Source organism: Pinus tabuliformis, chromosome J (genome assembly GCF_031772625.1).
Source record: "Pinus tabuliformis cultivar Carrire ecotype Pingquan chromosome J, CPIR1, whole genome shotgun sequence".
Lineage (NCBI taxonomy): Eukaryota > Viridiplantae > Streptophyta > Pinopsida > Pinales > Pinaceae > Pinus > Pinus tabuliformis.
Window position 1 is genome coordinate 1,443,637,638 of NC_142295.1, and position 20,571 is coordinate 1,443,658,208.

A 20,571-nucleotide genomic window follows, 5' to 3' on the forward strand; every position below is an offset into this window, starting at 1 on the left:
GGAAAGCTTAATCGCTGATAATTGTCATTTTTCTATGCAGGAAAAGGTGGAAACGAAGAGCTGTCGTCCAAAAGGGAAAGACAAAGGAGGAATAACCACTGTCTCTCTAGAAGGGAACTGGATGCAAACGAGATCGAACAGATCGAAGCAGAACGACCCAAGGAAGAAAGAAGGGTTACCAATTCGGCGGAACAAGGAAAGAAAAGTAAAGGATTAACGGCTTGGCGAATCCCTCAAGAGCTTTGATCCTGAGGGATCACTGTTTTGCTTATTTTTTTTACCTAGATACCTCCGCCGTTACTTTTATAAAAAGGAACAACACCGTTAAGCAAAGGGACTTTTTATCTATGTAATTTTAAGTTTCAGACTAAATTTTGATCATCGACTCTCACTGAGACTTGGTTTGCTGTACGTTTGTTGATGCATTAATATAAAAGACTTGGTGTTTATTTCATCTCTGCGTCTGGAGTAATCTAAGGTGGTGTACCGTTGGAAGCTAAGGGCCCGACTTCGAAGGACACTTGCTTTTGTATCATTATAATTCGATTTCTGCGTGGTTTGCTTATCTTTATTGCTTGGTAATCTGACATGCTTTTTATATGCTATTCCATGCTCTGTTACGATTAATTCGTTAATGGTTTCTTCAGGAGATTTATCTAGTGACTCTGTATCGTATGAGTAAATCCTTTTAGAGTTGATTGCATGTTATTAGTCTAAGCCAGCTATTTCTGTTACAGAGCATTTGTACTGAATATTACTGTTATTGGATTCGTGTGAAATCCCAATTATTGGAATCCGGAAATAATGTTATTCTATTTGGAAAACATAGTCATATTCTCTTTGACCATCAGATTGCTATATTAGTGTGGTGTGTGTGTATATGGTTGATGCTTGCTGTTCCATAATTCCATAAAGTACATTCCATCTAATTTTCTTTAAGAGAGAAGATTGCTATTTTATTGCAAAATGTGAGTTTGGTTCAATAGAGCAAGTTTAGTTCTGACTCGCGAGACTTAGTTTATTTGATTGCTGTTCCATTTACTGATGTTCCATTTCAGACTTGCTGTTCCATTTCATGTTTTCTGTTCCATTTTACTTTCTGTCGTTCTATTTACTTGCAATTGCTGCTTTGGTGTGAGAGAAGGTCTAAGGCTATAGAGAGCCTCAGCTGCCGCTGCCTAGCTCCCAGACCTATGGTCCATGCTCTAATTCCCTTTCCATCAGTTCCTAGAGGGATGGGTTATCGCTTCCGCACCCTTGACTGATAAGCTGCCTTGTGTGATTTTATGCCTTTAGAGTAATCTAGTCATAGTTTAGCATCCGTTTACTCTTGTAATTTCTAAACACTGTACTACTAAGCATTACTCTGACGAATAGCCTCAGATTGAGATACTCTTTGCAATAACAAAGCGTTCCCGGATTGACTTATTAATGTGGCATAACTAGAGGTGAAAGAGACCCTTGTTACAGCTCTACAGCAGGCTTATCATCTTGCAAATTGACAGAGTCATTGGAGGTTTGTGTGGTTTCCAGTTCAAGCGCTTCAAGGATAGGATTTCTAAATATTTCACTCTTTATCAACTCTACCAGAGGCACAGATATTTTCAATTTCTGAACTTCTGACTCTAAGCTGAAAGAGAAAGGTAACTTATCAGTACCTCTTACCTCTTGAACTAGAGATTTGAGGATGACTGGATCAGGTGCTCGTCTTCTCTACCTGATATTCTGATACTCTGTTTGGACAGCAGCTCTTTGGGCAGAATTCTCCTTGACATTTTTTGCATTCGACCTCAGATTGTATCTTTGTTCTTCACCGGTTTGTAGAACTGCCTCTCTGTCCCACTGCTAACCATCTTGTTCCTGTAGCAATGATTCTTCGTATGCAGCCAATGTCAAAAAGGCAGTACTTCCTTTATCTTACATGCAGTGAATTTAATCCTCATCTTCAAACTGTTCCTCCTCCATGACTACATTCTGGAAAGGAGCTTTAACTTTCTGTTCTTCATTTGGTTCCTTTCCCCTCTGAATTATTTGCAACTATTCATTTGCTCTTCTGGATGGATTTGGATTTCTTGGAGCAAATGTGTTTTGCTGCCTTGTCTTTCCTAAATTCTTCTCTACTTTCATCTTAGATACTTCAACCACCAATGACTCTATCATCTTAGTCATTTTGTCTAATTTAGGCTCTGAGGATGAAGCAGAGGGAGAAGAAGCTTCACTTCTCTGTCTCCTTCTATAAGTGTGACTCTTTAGCTTTTCTGTAGCCATAATATTGGATTCCACCTCTAGTGTTGCATCCTGCATGTCAGCTAGAGTGGCACATCTTCTTTCTCTCAATAACAGGCAGAAATCAGAGTCAAAAGCATTGGCATAAGTGAGTTTGGAAAAGGTGGGGGTAGGCTTTACCTCAGATGGTATCTTACTATACACACGATTGAATCTTTTATTAAAATCAGGCAATGATTCCCCATTTTCCCTCTTCAGGTTACCAAACTCAATATGGTAATAGAGCAGATCTTTTCTATCTCCTCATTGCTTCAAAAATGCATCATCGAATGCTTCAATATCTGTTATGGATCTATGGGGTAGTTCTCTGAACCACTTCCTAGCCTCACCATCAAGGCTCTGGACAAAAGCTCTCATCCATACATCATCTTCACTGATATCTAGGTTATCATCATAACTATAAAAAGCTTCTAGGTGTTCTTCAGCTGTTACTCCCTCTGTGCCAGTGAACTTGGGCATATATTTCTGATATTCTCCCACAGGCATTGGATTCAAAGGAATAGGCAAGACCAGAGGTCCATACATGGTAGCTACAATTCTTTCTATCTTCGTAGGTGCTTGCTGGCATGCCATGATTGGAATATGTGGAAGAATACTGGCAGCTTGAGCAGTATGAAACAATGAAATGGATGACAAAGACAAATGGATGTTTTGGACTGTATGGGAAACTTTCTTTGGACTGAGATTCAAAGGGGAATTAACTGAACAAAGGGTTGTATTAATCTCTGAAGGAATTTCGTTACTAACAGTGATGGGTTCTAAATCTTCAAACCGTATATCTTCAGCTATAACTTTATCTTTCAGAAATGCATGAGATTTCTTAGTCTTACCTGATCCTGATGCCCCTTTCTGTGATGCTTTCTTCGATTTGACAGTCCTCTTAGGGTCAAGCACTGGTTCAGCTGGTGATTTCTGAGGATTTCTTCGAGTATGTCTCACAAACTGAGCCAGAACTTCAATGTGGAGTCGCCAAATGTTGGTCTTCCTCCAGTGGAGTCACTAGATAGATGATTACAACCAGAAATGTGCCCAGACCTTGTCTATCATCAAAATTTGGAACTGTGTCGTTCTCCCAGGGAAGCTGAGCTTCAATCTCCTCTCCCCGGCAACGATGCCAATTAATGTTATCACCCCAAGAAACTCTCCTAGGTTGTATATCAGAGATGCTCGGAAACATTACAAACTCAACAAAAATGTTGGAAAATGATTAATGAATGGAAGGAATGATGCATATTCAAGCCAGATAACCACTTCTACTATGCTTAACCCCAGTCATGGGTGAACACCCCCAGACTACAAGGCTTTAGACCACTAATTACTCACAGCTTGAGGATTGGGTGAAGATGGAGAAGACTGACCACACCAGCAGATGCACAAGACCATGTGATGGCAGGATGCAACCAGTAGAAAGGTTTGTAAATCTATTTCCTAATGCACAGACAGGATGATAGCTCTCTAGAACTAAGAAAACAGAAACCTGCATACACCTTCAATAATACATACTAGATTCTAACACAGAGGTGGGATGACAACCCCTCTAATGCTAAACATCAAGAGCACATGAAAAATGCATAACAGGCACAACCTGGAACAAAGAAGAAGTGGAAAGTGAGCAATTAACAGCAAAAGAAGCTTGTATTAGCTGAAAATGAAGACCAGACACTGCAGGTATCACAGTAGTTATAGTCTCCAGAAGTTGAACTTTACATCAAAACAATATCCATCAACCCTCATTACATCTTGTTTCTGGGTATATATGGAGGTTGATTACAAAAATATCTGCTATCCTATGCGTGGAGGGGTCATAATGGACCACCAACCACCTTAACTTTCTGATATGGGTCTCTTCTACAAACTACGTGCTTTAATGAACAAAATTGGCCTTTTGAGATACTCTGTTGTCCTTCTTGAATGGGTGGAATGTCGTATGAATGAAAGCTCCATAACTACTGAATGAATTCAACTGCTCGAGGCATGTCCTTTCCTTCTTTGGCCATACTGTCCCTTGAATGCAGTCGTTGAAGATTAAATGTGCCAAATACTGATAGATGGTCGTTTCTGTCCTTCAGGAGCATGGTACAGGCTGTGAGCGCAGGCATTATGGAGGAAGATCCACCGTTGGAGAGCGTGGATCTACGGCGGAGGGTGCTTTGCAATGGCTATCAGGAGGAAGCAAGAACAACAAATGTGAGCCGTTGGATGAAACAAGTGGACAGTTGAGATCATTTGATAGGATGAATCGAGAGATGGATGATCGGGATAGATGAGGGCCATCGGATCTTATACGGGCAAATCCGACGGTGATCGGCAAGTGAAAGCACACGGGAGATAAAGCACGGGGACGACGGTTTTGGGGGCAAGCGGTATTCCTCGCACCGCTTACCAGAGGTGAGTGGTATACGTACATAGCCGAGCGATCACAATAGGAGGTTGACACGTGGACGATGGGACAGGCAGAAAACCACCACGATCGCGAGTTAATGCGTGGGCAGGTTTTGGCGGCGAGAGGTGCAACTGTCGTTGGATCGCGAGATGGACGATCAGACAGCGGGAATTAATGCACACATTTTCGAGACCGATGTGACAGGGACAACAACAGTAAAAACGCACAGTTATGAGGAAATGGTTATATGGCAACATTAACTCTACGCTCAGGGCTAAGAGAAAAAGCTCTTATATGCAGTGTTAAACAAAGGAACCCCGAGAAAAAGCGGAAATGAGGATGAACAAGGTGGAGGATGGCAGGAACCCTGGCATATGCTTCTTTTGAGCTAAAACAGAGAACCAAGCTTACTCCGGCTTCTTTGAATTATCAGCAATCTGTAGCAGAGCTAACAGGACATATAAGTGGAGATAAACTAAGAAAAACCCTCATTGTTTGGCTTTTTATTTGGGGCACTGTCGCAATCAAACACATACTTCCACTGCTTGTGATAATTTGTGATACTAAGGCCGAGATACTCAAATTCTTCAATGTGAGTATGCAGGAAAAGATAGAATAGTAAATAGTAGTATCTCAAAAAGGAAGTGACAAGAAAATGGTTAAACTAGAATTTGATAGATTCTTCAAGGAACGAAGGTATATGAAAGATGATGTTCGACTGCATCTTTTTGTGTAGGAACCCTATGGCATCTTTAGTAATATTGCTAGTTTCTTTTGAATCCCCCAAAATAAAGTTATAGTGATCAGAATAGGTTTTATAGTTTTAAAAAACATGGAAACAGAGAATTTGTCTACGATGGGGAGGGTTTGATTGTTGGGTGCTAAAATCAACTAGAGGAAGGCTTGTTGTTCTTCATTTGAGACCCCATTATATGTATAGAAGAGGGTAGCTTCTGTAAACCTCTTAAGGTTGGGAGATTTTGGATACATGAGATCCATTTGAATTCATTCTAGCGTGACTTCCAAAATATTTTCTCTAGTGGGGGAAATGAAACAATTCCACTCTTTAACATACGAACCTACGAGCCAGGAAACAAATTTTGGAAAATCGTAGACTGTGGGAGAGATTTTGTGATACAACCCTTACTCTATGACTCGAATTGGGTCTTCTCTTTTTAGGTGAAAGTTGTACAGGTCAAAAAAATGATCAAACATATGGTAGGAGCAGAATGTGTTGCATATTTCAGCCTCTATGTTCATGAGAGGCTCAGTATGGCCAGAGGGTTTCGCCTCTTAGGTTTTAGGGGTTTTGGGCTCTGGCTTTTTCAATTTAAGAATAATGGAGAATTACTTAGCAGTGGAGGATTGTAGGTTACCTGGTGGCCATATGCAATTGGACTTAGTGGCACTGGAAGAGCTCTACACTGACTGAAGCTTGAACTGAGTTACAAACAGGCGGAGCAATGAGGGAACGTCATTTGAATGAAATAAATTTGAAGTCCAATGGCTAAATTATGGGTCAGTTTTTTATAGGAGGGAAATACAATGGAGTGACGCGTGGGAGAGATATGTGGAGACATGTAGGAGGGACACTTTTTGCTACTGGGTTGAACGAGAGGTGAGAGGGAGGGGCCAATGACCCTATATAATTGCGCTCGCCTACTGATAACAATGTTGCATTGTTGGGATTAGTGGTAGGTGTGGTCCCCACACTCTAGCGGGGTGATTGAACAAGGTCGAGAGGTTGGATTGACCCCCCATAGTTGATATTGGGCATTGATTGGCAAAGCCCGCCCACTAACTTTGACCATTCTGGGGGCCAGCATGGCTTATCTGCCACACTAGTTACCCTGCCGAAATGTTTTATGGACCGAGTGGCTTAAGGATGGACGATGATCCACCCCACAATTGCTCGTCAGTTAACTCTTATGGATACAATAAATCGGTGGAGCCCATTACATTTATATTTCACTCCTTTCTCTTTTTCCTAGGTTCTTTTCATTTCTCCAAGGTCTTGCCTTCACCTTCGCTTCTCTCCTTTAAACTTATAGACCGAAATTATTTGCAAATGTATAGGTTACAACTGGTGGCATTAAAATCACACAATTTCCAATAAGATAAATTAATATATTGCATGAAATTTAGTGAAAGTGTATGATGTATAAAGTTAGATGTAAATAGTGAATATATTATTATAAGATTAAATCTATAGAATAAAAAGAAACAATCCTACTTTAATAAAAAACTAGAAATTATTTTTAAATTTTTTAGAATTTTTTTTTTTTTCAAAACATATATATAGATATAGATATAATTTTTTGGAATTAAGTGATATAATTTAAAGAAGACAATATTTTTTTGTTATTTAAAATGTGACTATGAATGCATAATGAATTCAGTGCCTTAAAAAACCTTCGGGAACTTGGATAATGACATTATACAAACACTATACCTTAAGAAAAAAAACTAAAACATAAAAGAGTTAAAAACAAGAGCCAAATTTTCCCATCCAACCCAAAAAAATTCACTTTAAAAAAGCTTAATCTTAAAGAGAGAGAAAATCTAAGTGAATTTAATGGTGGAGAACATTAACTACTTTGTAAAAGGTGAAACCTTCCCCTTATTCTCTCAAATCCACCATAATCCTTCTTATTCTCTAAAAAAATTCATTATTCTATCAAACCCACCATTCCACCTAACCTAAACCTAGCCTAGCCATAGTGAGTAGTTCTCCTTATTCCCTCAAAATAATTCAAGCTAGTAATTATCTATTAGGGTCCCACCCTAACCCCCTTATTTATGTAATAGGATCGAGTCATAGTTATAGTTAAGTAAAGAGTCAATAAAGCCCATATTAATAATTGTAAGTGGTTAACCCGCATTTAATGAGGGTACCACAGTTAGTTGCAAATGGGCCATGGTATTAGATAGATGGTATTAATTAGAACCATGGTATTGCGTCATGGTATTGCATGTATGAATCCTATATAAAGGATAGAGACTCCCTGCGAGGAGCATCATGTCTTATTTTGTAATCAAGCTTAGCTCTATTGGAGGTTGCCCCCTCGAAGAGGCAAGTGAAATTTTATTTCTGAGTAATAAAATACTTGATGTTATTGCTCTTGTTCTACGTTATGGATATATTTTCTCGCATATTTGGTATTCTGGTATCGTCTTGCAAGATTAAGAGCATAACAAGTGGTATCAGAGCACTTTCCAGGGCCGGTGGGATCTCCATTTTTTAGCAATTTTTTTTTGGCTAGAGACGTGTTCCGGCGTCTTTAAACCATGGGATCTGTCGTTGAGCGCATAAACCTGTGGATTTGGGGAGTCATGCACGCAGGAAATACAAGAGGTGGTCACGCTTTTTGGACTCCCTTGTAACCCCTGTGGGTACCCCTTCAAGTAGTAGCGCATTAGACAAAACCACGCATGGACTATCTTCCAAGTACCTTTCGGGTATATCAAAAGCCCCCTAGCTCCCTTGAAACCTCGCATTAATATACCGTCAGCTATCTTGCTGCTACAGTACATCGAGAACAGCACTCGGAGATATTACTCGCCCGTACGATAGGGTAATCGGGTTGTACGACTAAGGGTACGGTTGATCCTCCTTGGTTAGTTCCCTGAAACATTGGGCTAAGTACTACTATCAGACCCTTATGTATATTGCGATCTGTAGCACCTGACACTCCTTGAGACCATAGTTCCCTGATCTCTCTCTGGATCATACATAATCTTTGCTAGATCAGATCTCGCAAGTGGGGTTTTTTCCGCCGCAGCAGCAATCAGTTTCGCAGTTCAGATCTATCAAATCAGCCAGCCAGATCTCTCAGATCCATCAGATCCACAGCAGCAATCAGTTCTGTCATTCAGATCCACCATCCAAATCTGAGTAGTTGTGTGGGTTCCTATACCTGGGCGTGATTTTCGCAGGACTTTTGGCAGCATTGACATTTCAGGGATTCAGCGACTGCATTATTCCTAAGGAAGGAGTAAAACTCCGTTAGGAGTTAAAAAAAAAAGTCTGAGACCCCTCGGGGTGCTTATTGGTGACTTAGCCCATAAGAATCAGGACGACGAGCTAAGCAAGGTGGTACCATTCAATTGTTAGTGCCAAAAAAATTCGGGCGGTCCCAAATTTCAAGTAAATTGGCTTGGTGCATGGTAGAAACTAGAAATCAAGCTATGGTGAATGAAAGGATGGACAAACTTGAAGCATCCTTGAGAGAAATACAAGATCAGATGATGAAATTAACTACAACACTCTCTATGGGCAAGGCAGAAGCTCGCGAGGATGCATATATTGGCAATGAACATAGTAAGGGTGAGTCTAGCCACTCTCTTCACCTCTGGGGCACCCACCAACAATCCCATCTGCGACCACCCAAGCTGGACATGCATCAATTTGATGGCTCTCACCCGACAGCATGGATAGCACAAATGGAGCAATATTTCAATCTGTATTACATCCTGGATAATGAAACTCAGCTTAGTGTGGGGATCATGTACTTGGCCAACAAAAGATGGCAATGGTGGCAATGGCATCAACGTTGCTATGGAAGGCCCTTGACTTGGGACACATTCAAAAAAGATCTTATGGATCACTTTGACCTTGACTCTGCTTTTTTGGGTCGTCTCACTAAGCTCCGTCAGACTGGAATAGTGGACGAATATATTACAGCTTTTGAAGCCTTAGCTTTCCGCACTTTAGGTCTACAAGATCAATTCTACACGGAATGTTTTATCAGTGGTCTTAAAGAGGCCATACAAGCCCACGTCCGACTGCACCACCCTCCCTCATGGCTGGAGGCTTACAAGTTATCTCGTGAAGTAGAACGTGCGTTAGCGGTCCAGTCCAATCGCCCAAATTTCACCGCCAAGGGTCGCACCCCAGAGGCTCACAGCAATACCCAAACACTCAAGGCTCAAAAGGTGTCACTTGCAAAAATGGTGGAAAGAGAAAGCAAGGATTATGTTACTACTATGATGAAAAATACTCCCCTGGGCATAAATTCAAGGAGCCCAAATTTTTTCAAATTGATGCTACTGATCCCAGCTCATCGGAGGAAGCTCCATCACTTAAGGAACCAGAGGAGGAAGAAGAGAACAACCAGAAGGATAATGTACCTGAAGAACCATTTATTTCTCTGCATGCTTTGGCAGGGATTTCTTCGCCTCAAACTCTCAAAATCAGAGGTTTTATTAAGCACCGCCCAATAGTAGTCTTGATGTACAAGCAGTTTCTAAATTCCAAGTCCAAATTGTTGATGGGGGCACAATGAAATGTGAAGGCCGTTGGGAAAATGTCAAACTTCAAATGGGGGATTATCAGTTAAAGACCCACATGTTTTCCATACAAATGGGAGGGTGCAACATTGTCCTAGGTGCTTAATGGCTTCACACACTTGGCCTAATCACAATGGATTTCCAGGAGTTATATATGAGCTCTAAGCAGAACAACCACACACATACCCTCCGCAGACTCCAAGCGGGAGCTCCCTCTATCATCAGCTCACATCAGATGGAAAAATTGTTAAAAAAGGGCCATCATGGAGTTATAGCTCAATTTAATGCCATCCAAGCCTTCAAACCCAATTCTCTTCTGGTTCATCCTGAGATGCAACAGATCTTAAATACCCATCTGCTAGTCTTTGACAAGCCTCATGAACTTCCACCCTCGAGAGGGGAACATGATCATAGCATCACTTTGGTCCGAGGGGCACAACCACCAAATGTGCACCCATATAGATATTCATTCGCCCAAAAGAATGAAATAGAAAAAATAATAAAGGAACTTTTGGAAGCAGGCGTCATTTGTCCCATCCTTAGTCCTTATTCATCACTGGTGGTCATGGTGCTCAAGAAAGATGGGGAATGGCGTATGTGTCCAGACTTCAGGGCCCTCAATAAGTTGACAATCAAAGATAAATTTCCCATCCTGGTTGTTGATGATTTGCTGGATGAACTAAATGGGGCTCAATTCTTCACTAAGCTTAATCTTCGCTCAGGCTACCACCAAATTCGCATGAAACAATTCAACATTCCAAAGACTTCTTTCAAAACTCATGAAGGCCATTATGAGTTCCTGGTCATGCCATTTGGTCTTTGTAATGCCCCATCCACTTTTCATAGCCTTATGAACTACCTGCTCAAACCATATCTCAGAAAATGTGTCCTTGTTTTCTTCGATGACATCCTCATCTACAGTTGCACTTGGGCCGCACATCTCTAGCATGTAGATCTGCTCTTGCAACTGCTCCGTGAGCATAAATTGTTTGTTAAGATGTCCAAGTGTTCTTTTGGCATGGAAGAAGTTGAGTATTTGGGCCACATTGTGGGGCGTGACGGTGTCAGGGTGGACCCCAAAAATATCCAAGCAATGCAGGATTGGCCTCAACCTAAGACCTTGAAGAGCTTGAGAGGATTTTTGGGTCTCATGGGCTACTATTGCAAATTTTTCCGCAATTATGGTCGCATTGCGAGGCCCCTCACTCAAATCCTCAAGAAAAGTTCATTCCTCTGGAAGGATGAAGCACAACAGGCCTTTACAGCTCTCAAAAATGCCATGTGTTCCACTCCAGTCTTAGCACTACCCAACTTCACCAAATCTTTTTTCATTGAATGTGATGCTTCAGGTCTGGGTATTGGGGCGGTCTTAATGCAGGAAGTTCAACCCTTGGCCTTCACAAGCCAACAAATCAGTGGAAAGAATATGGGACAATCTACCTATGAGAAGGAGATGATGGCCATATTACATGCAGTAGATACCTTGCGACCTTACTTATTGGGGCAATGCTTCCAAATCCGCACAGACCATCAAAGCCTTAAATATTTTTTGGAGCAATGCCTATCCTCACCACAACAAAATAAATGGCTTGCGAAAATGCTGGGATATGATTATGAGATAATTTACAAGAAATGGCGCGAAAATATTGTAGCAGATGCATTATCTCGCCAATTTGAGGAGGAAAGTACCCTGCTCGCAATTTCCCTTCCCATTCTAGAATGGATTGAAGAGGCTCACAAGGAAAGGTTTTCACATCTCGAGCTCTCCCAACTCATTACTCAATTGCAGGATAATCCAAATTCCACTAAGGGCTACTCATGGCGAGATGATATTCTTCGCTACAAGGACAGAGTTGTAATATCACCAACATCCACCCTCAAAAACTGCATTTTGGCGGAGTTGCACTCATCTCCCACTGCAGGACATTCAGGCTTTCAAAATACGTATGCTCGCACTCGTAGATAATTTTTTTGGACAGGAATGAAAAATGACATTCTTACTTTTGTAGCTGAATGCGATGTTTGTCAGTGCAACAAAGGAGAGACAGTCAAAGCACCAGGCACATTACAACCATTGCCAATTCCGGCATCAATATAGACAGAGGTTTCTATGGATTTCATTACAGGTCTTCCAAAGTCAGGAAACAAGTCAGTCATCATGGTGGTTGTGGACAGACTTTCTAAGTATGCTAATTTTTCTGCCCTACCCCACTCTTTTACACCGACTTTGGTCGCTTAATCTTTCATGGATCAGATCTTCAAATTACATGGCATGCCCACTTCCATTGTGTCTGATCGTGACCCGGTCTTCACCAGTAATTTTTTGCAGGAACTCTTCCAGCTACAAGGTACCCAACTAAAACTCAATACTTCCTATCATCCACAAACTGATGGTCAAATTGAAGCAGTCAACAAATGTCTGGAAACCTACCTTTGGTGTTTCACTTCAGAAAAGCAACATCTTTGGGTACAGTGGTTACCTCTAGCTGAATGGTGGTATAACACCAACTATCAGGCCACCACCAAAATGACTCCATATGAAGCAGTTTATGGTCAACTCCCTCGTTCCCCTGCTTCTTATATCAAGGGGTGCTCGAAGGTACAAATAGTGGATCAACTCCTACAAAACCGCACAACCATGCTCGCCCATCTTAGAGAGAATCTTCATCAAGCTCAAAACCGCATGAAGCAACAGGTAGATCATCATCGCTTAGAACGCCAATTTCAAGAAGGAGATCAGGTCTTTTTGAGGCTACAACCATATAATCAAACATCACTCAAAGACAAGGGTTGTCAGAAACTATCTCCAAAATTCTATGGACCACATCAAGCACTTCAGCGCATTGGAGAAGTGGCCTACAAGCTAGCTTTTCCACCCACTACAAAAATCCATCCAATTTTCCATGTCTCGTGTCTCAAGAAAGTGATTAGGAACAATTGCAGAATTCAAACCAGTCTACTTGAACTGGATGAAGAAGGGTCAATCTGGCTCCAACCTGGACAAGTCTTGGATACAAGAGAACAGCACCTGTGTGGCCGCATGATCAAGGAAGTCCTCGTCAAGTGGAAAGACACCTCTCTGGAAGATGCAACCTCAGAACCAACCACTATTCGTCAACAGTTTCCACAGCTTCAACCTTGAGGACAAGGCTATTCTTATGGGGAATGGCATGTTAGGGTCCCACCCTAACCCCCTTATTTATGTAATAGGATCGAGTCATAGTTATATTTAAATAAAGAGTCAATAAAGCTCATATTAATAATTGTAAGTGGTTAACCCGCATTTAATGACGGGACCACAGTTAGTTGCAAATGGGACATGGTATTAGATAGATGGTATTAATAAGAACCATGGTATTTCCCCATGGTATTGCATGTATGAATCCTATATAAAGGATAGAGACTCCCTGCGAGGAGCATCGTGTCTTATTTTGTAATTGAGCTTAGCTCTATTGGAGGTTGCCCCCTCGAAGAGGCAAGTGAACTTTGCTTTCTAAATAATAAAATACTTGTTGTTATTTCTCTTGTTCTATGTTCTGGGTATATTTTCTCGCATATTTGGTATTCTGGTATCGTCTTGCAGGATTAAGAGCATAACATTATCCCTATGTTTTCTTTCTCAAAGCTTGATTGTTTTTCTTTATAGTGCACATATATCTAAGATGAATATATATATAAATCATGGTGAATGTGGCTGCTACTATAACACTTAGAAATAATGGAGAAAGTTTGTTTTGATTTTTTTCTAAGTTTAGATTTAGATCCTATTTTCTAGGAGGTTGTTTTGATCTCCCGAACAAAATGTAACCATTATATTTGTGTATTTCTGGTTGCTCTAATTAATAAATGTGGCATTGTGGAAGCCTCAGGTGCTCCTCACCTTAGAGCTGCGAGTTTCATTCATAATTTTGATTTATCTTCCTCTTAGTTTTTGGTTGGTATCATAGCGTTAGGCTTGATTTGAGCCCTTGTGGCTAAGATTGATGCAATGAGCCTTTGTGGCTGAGAGAGATAGGTGAGCATGGAGCCTCCTCTGCTAGTGAGTGCAGGTGTGAATATTTGTTGGAAGAATCAAGATCTGCCATATTTATACGTGGAACAGTGTGACCACATTGGAAGGCTGCATTTTCCGTTTCAGGCTCGAGTCACTGTCTTGAGCGCAGTGGATCTTGGTGTGGATTAGTGGAGGTGAGCCAAATTTGGATTTGTCAGGAAAAGAAAGGTCAAAGCTAACCTGCACACCCTTAGTTAATTATACAGTTCACAGATTTGGTAGATTGTGCAGCTTTTCTTAAGAAAAGTGAGCAGATATGCACAGGTTCTATTAAGAAAAAGTGCACAATTGACAATTTTTATGAAGAAAAAATGCATAGATTTGTGTATATTTTATGAAGAAAAATGCATAGATTTGTGCAACTTTTATGAAGGAAAAGTGCACAAATCCAATTTTTGAGGAAATTATAAAGTGGTTGAGCTTCATTTGGTTTTTTGTTTGAAGCTGTGGAGCCTAGCCATTGTTGGAGCTCTGGATCTATCGATTAGGGATCCATGGAGCTACTGGTGGTGCTCGTGAAGTAAGAAGTTGGGCACTATTGGAAATTAGGATTTTTTGTCAAGATGGCTAATTACCTTGCAAAGACATACCTGAATGAGGCCAATAAAGTGGATGGATGTAATTATGTTAATTGGAAAGTCAAGTTGCAGACACTATTGTAAGGCTATGGCGCTTGGACCATCACAAAGGGAGAAGAAGCAAAAACTACTGCAAGTGTGACAGTTGCATCAATTCAAGACTGGGAGAAGCGTAGAAAAAAACAAAGGTATTACTAATAATGTATGTTAAAGATAATATAATCCCTCATATTCATGACTACAAGACATCTAGTGAAACTTAGAAATCATTAAAGGAATTATATGAAACCAAAAATACAAATCGAGTCCTATTTTTGAAAAGTAAGCTCATGTATCTTAAAATGGAAGAAAATGAATATGTTGGTGTCTTTGTTTCAAGAATTATATATTTGAAAGATAAGTTGGGAGATATAGGAGAATCAGTACCTAGTATTGATCTACTAACAATTACGTTAAATGGAATGTCAGGGGACTATCAGATGTTTATTATAGGTCTTGTAGCATGGGAGAAAGCTTCAAATTTTGAGGAATTGACAGGTATATTGATGCAAGAAGAAGAGAGGCGCAAGAATTTGAGGCCTCAGAATCCAAACTTAGAACTTATGGCAAAAAAGAAGTTATTCAAAGGGAAACAAGGAGGAGGAATTAAAGGTGGAAGTCTATCTCAGAAAAGGCCATTTCCAAAATCAATTCAAGGTATTCCATCCGTCAAAAATGATTATGAAATAAAAATTTTCTATTGTGGTAGAAGTGGGCATCTTGCTAGAGACTGTTATAAGAAGAAAAGTGATGAATCTAGGCATAAACATAGAAGACAGTCAAGACATTTTACAGGAGAAGCCCTAAATTTTGATCTCAAAAATCTTAAGTTGTTTGTGTCTAATGCCGCATTGGTTGCTGAAACGGATGATGCTAATACATGGTTTGTGGACTCTGGAGCTTCGATTCATATGACATGCAATAAGGACTAGTACGAAAACTTCAAGGAAATAAGAAATGGTAGAAACATCTACCTTGGAGATGATCATGCATATAAGATCATGGGATATGGAGATATACTTGTGACTTTACCAAATGGTAGTATCAGGTGCATCCATAATGTTATGTATGTTCCTAGGATCAAGAAAAAATTGATCTTTGTGTATACAATTACAGATCAAAATCTAAATATTGAATTCTTCAAGACACATTGCATAATGAAAGATTTATTGGACCACTACAAGCCTGTTGCTTCAGGCGTCAGAGCTGGATACCTATACAAGCTTGATGTTACCAAAAAAAGTCATCAAGCACTAACTTCTATAACTATGTCAACATAAAGTCTTTGGAATCATAGGTATGGGCACATCACTTATCATGATTTACTGCAGACCAGGTCCCTATGAGGTGCCTATTATTTTATGTTGTTTATTAATGATTTCATAAGGTACACATGGGTGTAATTCCTCAGGAAAAATAGATGTTTTTTAGTATTTCAAAGAATTCAAAAACATGGCAGAGAAGCAGGCTTGGAAGTTTATAAAGATCATGCATTCATATCAAGGGGGAGAATACATGTTGGGAAACTTCATCAAGTATTGTAAGGACCATGGAATAGTGCAGTAAGTACCCTACACTCCATAGCAAAACGGTGTTGCAAAAAGAAAAAGTAGAACATTGGTGGAGTGTGCATGAAGTATGACCAAAGGTAAGAACCTCTCAAATTTTTTTTGGGAAGAAGCCATTAGTATTGTTGTTTATTTAAAGAACATAAGTCCAATAAGGTATCTTGATCTTAAGGCCCCATTCAAAGCCTTGTATGGTTTTAAACCAACAGTTCATCATTTGAGGGTATTTGGGTGTAAGGCCTTTTCACATATTTCGAAGGAGAACATAAAGAAACTTGATGCTAAAGGTATCAAATGTATTTTTGTAGGATATTGTTCATAATTTAAAGCTTATAAAATGTTTGATCCCTCTACTCACAAAGTGTTTGCAAGTAGATATGTAATTTTCCATGAGCAAGCAGATGAAGGTAGCAAGGATAACAACTTTGAAAGATTGCACATTCTTCCTGAAGTTGATGATAATAAACTAGAAGTAAAAGAAGAAGACAATGACCCACAAAAGATTGAGGAAGAATCCACTGTTATGGACATCACCAGCACATAGAGCCCAATCAAAAGTGAAGAAGTAATTTTAGAGAACAGGGGTGAAAATAGTGAAATGAGAAGGAGATCTAATCGATATATTCGACTACCTAAAATGTATAAAGACTATGCTCTGATGAGTAGTGTTTTCAATGTCATAGATCCCATGAGTTTTAATGAAGCTAATGAACATGAAGAGTGCACTATCAAGAAAGTGATTTATGCAGTAGACACCACACCACTCTTAAGATTTGTCATTATCAACTTTATTCTCTAAATTATAAAAACAATGGAGGAAAAATATGAATCTATAATTAAAAATAAAACTTGGGAATTGACTAAACTATCTAAAGGAAAAGAACCCATAGGATGTAAATGGTTGTACAAACCCAAATTTAAAGCAGATGGCAATATAGATAAATATAAATCTAGATTGGTGGAAAAAGGGCACTCACAAAAGGAGGGCATTGATTATGCAAAAAAAAATTTACTTGTAGCTAAATTAAATACCATTAGATTGTTAACTACATTAGCTGCAAAGTAAGATTGGAATTTGCACCAATTAGATGTAAATTTTTCTTTTTTGAGTTGTGATTTAAAGGAGGAAGTGTATTTGACACAACCTGAATGGTTTGTGAAAAAGGAGTAGGAACATTTAGTTTGTAGATTAAACAAAGCTTTGTATGGGCTAAACCAAGTTCCGAGGTCATGGTATGGGAAGATTGATTCCTTCTTTCTTCATCAGGATTTTATGAGGAGTCAAAGTGATCCAAATCTATATACCAAGTTTTATGAAAAGGGGCATGTAGTATTGATTCCTTTGTATGTTGATGACCTAATGATCCAGGTGGATATTGGTGGCAACCTGCCAAGTCCACTTGGACCCCCACCATTGTTTCTTTCAGCTTTTTAGTTTCCTTAATTGTAGCACAGTTTACTATTTTTAGCAATTTTTCGGGTCCTAAACTTCCGGAGCTGTTTTGAGGCCCTAAACGATGCTTTTTGGGAAAACTGGGAGCAACATCATTGACCAATGTTGCTCTTCCCAAAGTTGTAATTCTTGGATAGATATTTCTAACGAGATATTATGCATGTCAAATGAAGATCGTATGCCAAAGTTATGATCCCGGGAAGTTGTTGTACCAATTTACCCAGACGGGGCCCACAGTTTGACATTTCATCTTCTAGGGTTAGGTTTTTGGATGTTTATAGTTTTCCATTGTTTCTCAACAATAAATAGGCCTTCTAGCCTCATTGTAACACATTTTAGAGGCATGTAGCTACCACATCTCTTCTCAGAGATAAGCTACCATCGCCCTAGCTAGTTTATTTCCATTTCTTTTTGTAAGCATATTTCAGTATTTACAGCAATGAAATGAAGTATTATTTCTGTTGAATCTCTATATGTATGGTTATATATTTAATTGTTGTGTTCCTATTTAAATCTGGATCAGTTGTATCAGAGCAGTATGCTCTTTCTCTGTCTTTCTTTGCATGTCCCCAACGAGGTCGGGATATAAGGAGTTAGGGCTTGAACTAGTCAAACCTTTGCAATACCAGCCTTGCAAATCCCGACGGCCTCCCATGGCGGATGAAAAGAAAGACGAGGGGGCAGGAGATCCTATCAAAATCTTGCTCGAAGAGGCCCTCGAGCGACAAAGGAACGTGATGATGGACAACTTTTCCTAGATCCTTCAGTGACTACCTAGGGGTGACACATCTACTTCCAGTAGATACTCTGGAAGTGCCACACCCTTTAAGGTACAAGTTAACTTTGACATTCCCATATTTGAGGGTTAGATAGATGCAGATGTCGTAGATAAATGGTTAAATATGCTAGAAGGGTATTTTTCTGTTCATGATTTTTCCGGCTGGGAAAAGATTACTTTCACTTTTCTCAAAGTTGCCCCCCACGTCAAGGACTGGTGGGAAACCTACTGCGAGCAGAAAGATGAAAGCACGAGATCACTGTTTTCAGTTGCACCCACTTGGAATTCATTCCGGACTGCCATCAAGGAGTAGTACTACCCTATCAGAAGCTATGAGGATCAATACATAAAGTGGACCACACTATGGTAGGGAAGGGACGAAGACATGCCGAAGTTTAGCAATATTTTCCATACCCTTCGCACAAAGTTGGGTATCAAGGATTCAGAGCAGCATTTGGTAATCAAATACCGTGGTTGCCTGCACAGGTACATCCAAGAAGAAAAAGAATTCCTGAACACCTCCTCGCTTGGCACGGCATACCGATATGCCGTCAAGATCGAGCAAAAATTTAAACAGAAGAAGAGAGACTTTGGATCTGTGAATTCGAAGCAAGGGAAAGGTGCCCCCCAAACCACAGAACAAAGGATAAAGCCAAGGCAGGGCAACCCAAGACAACCCGCCAAAGCTACAAGCAAAGAACAGCACAACGAAGCTGAAAAAGGACATGGGAAAGTGGTTTGAGTTCCATAAGAGATCCACTCACAACACAAGTGAGTGTCGGGCCAAGCAGTCACTGGTGGCCGAGCTAAAGGTTTCAGAATGAGTTGCATGTTCCGACTCTGAGTCAGAACCCAAGGGGAATGACAAAGGGAAGCAGATTATCGATGCAGATCCCAACACCACCATTGCCACCATGAAGATCCAGAAGGAGGAACCTGAAGATCCAGAGGAGGAGGAGCATCTCTTCCACTCCCAGATGTGGTTAAAGGGCTCCCCACTACAGTTCATTGTAGATAGCGGGAGCCAAAAGAACCTCATTTCGACAAAGGTCATGAAGCGACTGGGCTTACCATCCACAACACATCCACAACCGTACACCATCGGGTGGCTTCACCAAGGATGGGATCTTCACGTGAACCAGTAGTGTCACCTTCCATATAACATCAAGCCCTTCACAGATGAGGTATTGTGTGACGTTCCTCCCCTTGATGTTTGTGATGTATTATCTGGACAACCATACTTGTGGAAGTGACATGTTGTGTATGAATCAAGGCCCCATGCTGTTATTGTTACTTTGGGAAATAAGTTGTACAAGATACCGAAGGTAGCACCGCCTACTGTCATCTCTTTGGTTATTGCAAAGGAATGTAGTAAGCTCATTTCCAAAACTAGGAAATTTGTTTTCTTGATGATACATCCTCAAGGAAAGAAGAAGATGGTGGCCACGAACTCCAGACACGGCCCCTCTGCATGACGACTACATATGGACAAGGTCATGGAGGAGTACGAGGACATCTTCACCTCCCCCGCAAGGGGTTCCTCTACACTGTCAGGTCAAGCACTCCATCGATCTGACCCCAGGTGCACCGCTGCCCAATGGACCAATCTATTGGCGCTCCATTTTAGAGAATGATGAAGTCAAGAGGGAGATTCAGGAGTTGCTGCAAAAATGTCACATCCATCCGAGTTCATCACCCTATGGGAGCTTGATCGTGTTGGCACAGAAGAAGGATGGGACTTGGAGACTCTGTATTGACTATCGGGTGCTGAACAAGATCCCTGTCCATAATAGCTACCCGATCCCATGGATTGATGACCTCCTGGACCAACTGAAGGGGGAAAACTATTTCAACAAGATCGATTTGAAGTCAAGATATCACCAGGTACCAATCGAACCCTCCAATGTATGGAAGACTGCCTTCAAAGCAAATAAGGCCCATTTTGAATGGTTGGTTATGCCTTTTGGATTGATGAATGCTCTTGTAACCTTCATGAGGCTAATTATTGACATCTCGTGGCCATTCACCAACTCATTTGCAGTGGTATACTTGGATGACATCCTGATCCTCAGCCAGAGTTGGGAAGAGAATCTCCACCACATCCGACAGGTTCTCCAAACACTGTGGAAACACAAGTTATGTA

The 20,571-nt window shown here is 40.5% G+C and overlaps 1 protein-coding gene across 1 annotated transcript; it reads left to right on the plus strand.

Annotated features, from left to right (window-relative positions):
• Positions 1-14,931: 14,931 nt before the first annotated feature.
• Positions 14,932-15,561, plus strand: LOC149232790 (uncharacterized). Its single transcript, XM_089382000.1, has one exon. The coding sequence runs from the start codon at positions 14,932-14,934 to the stop codon at positions 15,559-15,561; it is 630 nt and encodes a 209-aa protein (XP_089238126.1).
• Positions 15,562-20,571: the final 5,010 nt, after the last annotated feature.

Coding starts and splice junctions, on each gene's coding strand:
- LOC149232790 (XM_089382000.1), top strand. CDS start 14,932: ATGGAAGAAAATGAATATGTTGGTGTCTTTGTTTCAAGAATTATATAT.